Source organism: Bubalus bubalis, chromosome 21 (assembly GCF_019923935.1).
Source record: "Bubalus bubalis isolate 160015118507 breed Murrah chromosome 21, NDDB_SH_1, whole genome shotgun sequence".
Classification (NCBI taxonomy): Eukaryota; Metazoa; Chordata; class Mammalia; order Artiodactyla; family Bovidae; genus Bubalus; species Bubalus bubalis.
In genome coordinates, this window is record NC_059177.1 from 12,295,623 (window position 1) to 12,301,622 (window position 6,000).

The window sequence follows — 6,000 nt, forward strand, 5'->3', positions numbered from 1 at the left end:
AAAAAAAAAAAAAACAAAGGCAAAAAACCACACAACAGGAGTTACATGCAGTGACAAAACAATATTTATCATGAGTTCATCTTAGAGAAAATTCAGTGGAACCATAGGTTGAGGTATGGCTTGTCATATTATGACAGCAGCTTCTGATTAGAGAGTTACCTTCTGAAGCCAGAGGCACTTTCTGAGCAGCTTACACTGCCACTTTGGAAGCCAATAGATCCCCCCCACCCACGTGGCTTAGGTCTCTCTCAGGGCCCCAAGACTCTGATATGTTGAAAGTCAGTCCTCACGCCTAAAATAACTGTTGAGCTATGGACTTTTCACCCAGTGACATATTCTGGAGGCCACAGAAATGAAGTGCATGGGCCCTGCAAACAAAAAAAAAAAGAGATAAAGAGTAATAACTAGGTCAAATAAAACCCTTTGTATTGTACTATTTATGGAGATGAGAATTAGAAGAGAACTTGAAGAGACAGAAGTAGAACTGAACATTCACTGGAGTCTCTGCGGCCTTGTCATGGGTATAACCAGGGATGCCAAATCCAGGAAAGACCCACCAAATGGTGCGCTTCTCACCCAAAGTGCCCAAATGGGCCCTGCTGAAAAACACCTCTTTGCATCTCTTCCTGGGCTCTGGGCATGAAGCTGCCTCTGGACAAAACCAATGACTTACAGGCTTCTAACACAACCTTCAAACCATCCCCTTTCCATATAACAGTCAACAGTTATATGGGTTCCCAAGGCTGTTAGTTATAAAAGCCTTCATAGAACTAGGGTCATTCCTGTCTTCCATGTCACTGCTCTTTTCAGACTTGCAGAAAGTACTCCTTGACATGTAATTCAGCATGTTCTCAGACAGGGAAGACAGGTCTTGTCATCCAGGCACAGAAACAGCAGGTTAGCTGCCACCTTGGTTGAGGGACCAGAACTTCAGCCACTGCCAAGCATCAGCTTCCTTCACCGAGTTGTGGAACTTGTCTGCTGGCCATCTGGCAGCAGGGAAAATGTGGACTAGGATGCTTTCTTTTTCCTCCATAACAAAATGAAATGGGCTACAGGATTCCTTGAAAGCTATGAGCCCAGGAGTCTAAGACTCACTTTAGAGATTCCGTGTACTTCCTCTGGACAGAAAGATGATTTTAGGGCAGAGAGTAAACCTCTCCCTGAGGTGGGTCACCCAGATTAATAGGTGGCATGCTATGGCTCTATTTCTGTGCCCTTTGACCTAGATATTTTATTAATGCCTCCTCTGACTGCTTTAAATATTTCAACTAATGGTGTATTTAACTACACTTCCCAAGGTTTTAATGATTTAAAATATAGGTATTTCCTGTCTGCTTGCTGACACATCTCCACCCTTTTCTCTTTCAAAAATGGAAGCTTTGAAAGATAAGAAGTGACCTGTGACTACAGAAAGAACCCTTGGGTTTGAGTCCCAGCTCCACCACTAACGGGCTGCTTGACCTGGTGTAAGCCACTTCCCCATCAAAGCTTTGTTTCCCCATCTGTAAGGTGAAGTGCTAATGACACCACCCATGGCTCACAGGAGGGCTGAGAGCACTGGCATGTGAGGCTGTGGGTGTAAGAGCTCCGAACAAGTATCATGTCTCCTGATTTAAAGGGAGGACCCAGATTTAGAAGAGATGGTCCTAGAACACCCACCCCAGCTGGAACAGAGTCTGTCCTCCCAGGATTGTCCATAACACACCAAGCCACTGCCTACCTCCTGGGTTCCCTACCCAGACTTGAGGCAGAAGGAGGTCTCCTGGAGTTAACTTATTTCCAATGACTCTGCCTCTAAGAAGCCCCTGGAATCCTGGAGCATTAGGAGAGGGAGAGATATTGAAGTGTTTTTGTTCTTTCATCTCCTTTCTCCTTTCTTGTTCTTCCCACTCATACCACACTTTCCTCCATTACACAGTCCTCATTTGGCCTGGTAATCCCAAATCTGTTCAGTTCAAGGACATACAAACCAGGCAGTCTTCCTTTGGAGAAGTCAGTTTCTCATGGGTGCCCACAAAGAATGCCCTCAGCATGCCATAGTTTCCAGGACTTGCCCCAAACTCCTCAGCTTCCTTCCTCCCTGTCTTCAGTCTGGCAAAATAGGTTTTCCATTCTCTGCTGGACCACGCAGTGAAATGATGATGGCAAAGTCTTCTGGGTCTTTCCTGAAAGGGGATGGCTTATAGAGGACTTTCCTCACTGCCCTGGGTTTTTGACCAGCCATCAGAAGAGCCTGAGCTCACACTTCCTCATTCAGGAACCTCTTTGAGAAACTTTTATTAGAATTTCCCTACATCTAAGTAGATAAAACAGCAAGACTATCATGTATTGGCATGGAGTTTACATATAATCTGCATGTGCCCACCTGATTACAATATTCTTAAACTTTATTTATTGAGCTCCTGTTATGTGTCAAGTGTTGGTCTGGGGCTTTGACCTTCATATTAATAACCTAAAAAGCCTACTGGTTAAGAGTTTCTCAAGGTAAACTTTAGTTGCTGAAACAGACATTCATGGACAGTAGTATTAATCCTTCATATCAGCATAATGTTTTACAGTTTATAAAGTGCCTCCATCGCATGTCTATGCTGTAATGAAGGGAAAGCAGGCATTGTTCTCATTTTACTGATTATAAAAGTGACAATTAGTGAAATTATTTACCCAAACTTATAAATTCAAGCACTTGAAATGGTCTGTATTCAACCTTTCTGACTGCTGGTCCAGTTCTTTCCTGACACCATTTTACCCTTCTACTGCTCCTAGTCCTTATCTTCTCCAAAATATCCATTATTATAGAGAGAAAATCAGTACTGAAAGCCATTCTTAGGATTGGAAATCAAAGACAGGGTGATAGCAAAGGAGAAGTGGAGTCTGGCCTCTTTATAGCCCAAGGAGATCCTTGCAGTGCCAGTTATACTTTGTGGTTAGAACACTCCCGTCTCCTCACAGAGGTACCTTATGATTGCTGTAGAATGGGTCCAAGTCTTCTAGGGGCTTTGCTATCAGGTCACGGGGAATGTCACCATAAAGCTTGGGCAACTTCCTGGAGACCTTTAGGTCGAGTTGAGGTCGAGGCTCGGGTTCTGCTGCTTTCCAATCTTTGGACTTCTTTTTCTCCTTTTGGATGGCGATCCGCTTCTTGATTGCAGCCAAAGAGTCAGGAGTGAAGGGGCGGAAATTCCTCCCATCTGGAAAGATCACTGGGTAGCACCTGTCATCCATCTTCACCCTCGGGACAGAGACAAGCAGTAAATAGATTCTCAGAGAAATCTGGGAGGTAGAGATTATACTCTAATTTCTGCCCTGAGATTCTACTTTCCATGGATAGAACTATGGAGTCTACAGAGTTGAGACTGAGATGGGGGGACCTGGGAGCTCATTAGCTGTGTGGAAAATCAGAAAAGTTGACCGTAATTGTGGATATACCAAGAATTTGGGGCACACGTGAGACCAAAGCAGAACATCATTCCTGAAGGACCTGGGAACAGGTGGGAAGCTTAGTTCAAGATCAATGAGCAGAAGAAGAAGCTCAGTCTGTAAAACTGAGCACCAAGCAAGACAATAAAACTAAATCAGCTGAACTACTGAAATAGGACCTACTAATAATGGTAGACAAGTGCTCACAATGTGAACAGGAGAGGAAGGAATAGGGAATCAAATGGGCCATAACTGGGGGTTGTAAAAATCAAAACTATGAGTTCATGAGTCTTTCTTCACCTTTCGTCAGAAAAGTTCTTGAAATGTGATGGGATGGAAACAAAAGAGCCATAAACATGGGCATGAACATTTATACTATCATCTATGATCCTATGCCAGCTCCCTTATTTCTGAGATCCAGACCAGGCAGAAGCAAGACTCCAAGGAAGCAAAAAGGGTTTGCCAAAGCCAATAGGGTCACTCTATCATGGGATAATAGCTCTGCCAGCCCTTATCCCTGATTGCACTTTCTACAAGGACTTTCTCCACAGCTTCAGGCTTAAAACTAGACTCAGAAAAAAAAAAATACTGTTTAAGTTGAATGCATTTATTCTCCATATCAAGCATCCTCTTCCTTTCTAATTTACTGAATGACAATCTAGGACTAATTCTCACACCTCTCCAGGGAATTACAATGGGGAGTCTGACATAGGACTGGTGTCTTCATTCAACAACCATGTGTTCAGTGCCTGTTCCAGGCACAGTCCTAGGTATTAATGGTGGAAAAAACCTCCATTGCTCCTCTAGGCACTACAGTTATGCTGCCCTGCTGTAGTGGAGAAGACAGATAAAAGACATGAAATTATAACAGAGTAAGACAAATGCTACTCTAGGAAAGGAATAGAGGATGAGTATCTAAGCAGCTTTGCTGAATCAGCGATGGGTTACCAAAGCTTTAATGTCTTAGTTGAGACCTGAAGGAGATGTAAGTCTCAGAGAAGAAAATAAGGGACATCAGAGTGTTGCAGGGAGAGGAAAGAGCATAAACAAAGACACTTGGTTGAAAAAGCACATTATCCGTCAACAGGTCTTGTTTGCTCAGAATGGAGATTTTTGTGGAGCATGATGGTCAGTCAGCATCAAAGAGCATGTGGGGGCCTATAATACTTAGTAAAGATCATGAACCTCACCCTGAGGGTAGGGGGGAGTTGCTAACATTTGAGTTATTACTATTACAGAGGAGAAACACTATCATTTTTTAATATCCCTCTTACTGGTGAGAATGGATAGATTTGGGATAAGGGGATGAAGGAGTTGAGAAGGCTAGAAGAGGAGAAGTGAGCTTAGAAATTGTTTCAACGGGTCATAACCACTGAGGATGACCTAATGGAGTAGATGGATTTGAGAGTCATTTAAGAAACAGGTGGATTTGAGGGACAGGAAGGAGCCAAGGCTCCTGGATTGCGCAAGTGGGTCAACAGTGCCACTCACTACATAGAGAGCACTAGGGAAGGAGAAGGCTATGGGTGAACAGATTCAGTTTAAAACACATGGAGTTGAAGCTATCGACAGGACCTGCAAGCAGAGAGAATCAAGAAGCACTTCAGTACAAGAAAATCACAGCTTATACACATTAGGCTCTGAAAACAGCACATTTAAAATAATAATTTAAAAAACCCCTAAAATCATGGTCAAAATTTCCCTTGAAAATCCCTTAGGGAGGTACCATATTGAAGAGGCATCTCAATTCATTTGTCAACAAATTCAGTACTGCCAGTTTTCTTCCAGTGCCAGAACCAGACACTCTTTCTTCAGTGAAGAAAGTAGCTGGATTGTGTTTAAGAGTCATAATAAAGGCAACAAAAAAATGTCTTTAAACACACTAAGGGTAATGTAATATTCACAAGGTGTGAGCTGTATGTCAACAGAAACCAAGCCTGGGACCATAGATTCAGAGGATTCTGTCCTCCACTCATTCAGGGTCAAGCTTGTAATAGATGTGCCCAGATGATGGAACAGGCTACACTATTTAAATTACTCTCTCTTCTCTCCCCTTCCCTCCATGCCTCTTCCCTTCTATTTCTCCCCTCTATTCTCTCTCATAAACGTGTATAGTCGAATTTATACAAATGAAGTAAGCATATAATGATACTCTACTGAATTTGGCTCTAGAGCTCATAAAAGACATTTAAGACAAGCATAAAGTCCTTTGCCGTAAATAGCATATGAGTGTTAGTTGATCCTATAAAATGGTTGAGCCAGGTAAAGACCCTTGATGGCAAAAACTAGACTTTATGCTAAGTTGCAGCAAGAAATACAGTGGAGGGCTCTTGACATAATAATGAGACTATTAGAAAAGAAAATGGATACTCTGATCCTGCTGTTCTGACCCTGAGGTATCTTGGTTGGGTTCTTGAGTAAAAAAGACTTTATAAAAATAAACAACACAAATGAAACTGATAACCCCCTTAAACTGCACACATCAAAATTTGTTGTAGACGATGTAATAACTAAAGAACTACATCTTAAAGGTAACACTGGGAGGAGGGGGGAAGTATGAAACCATTAGGGAAAATGTAA

At 42.5% G+C, this 6,000-nt stretch overlaps 1 protein-coding gene across 1 annotated transcript in view; it reads right to left on the bottom strand.

Annotated features, from left to right (window-relative positions):
• Positions 1–3,225, bottom strand: part of SCN11A (sodium voltage-gated channel alpha subunit 11) — an 82,221-nt gene extending 78,996 nt beyond the window's left edge. Inside the window, exon 1 of the mRNA XM_025272329.3 lies at positions 2,959–3,225. Coding sequence (XP_025128114.1) covers positions 2,959–3,225 — 267 coding nt within the window. The remainder of the gene's footprint in view (positions 1–2,958) is intronic.
• Between the last annotated feature and the right edge of the window lie 2,775 nt (positions 3,226–6,000).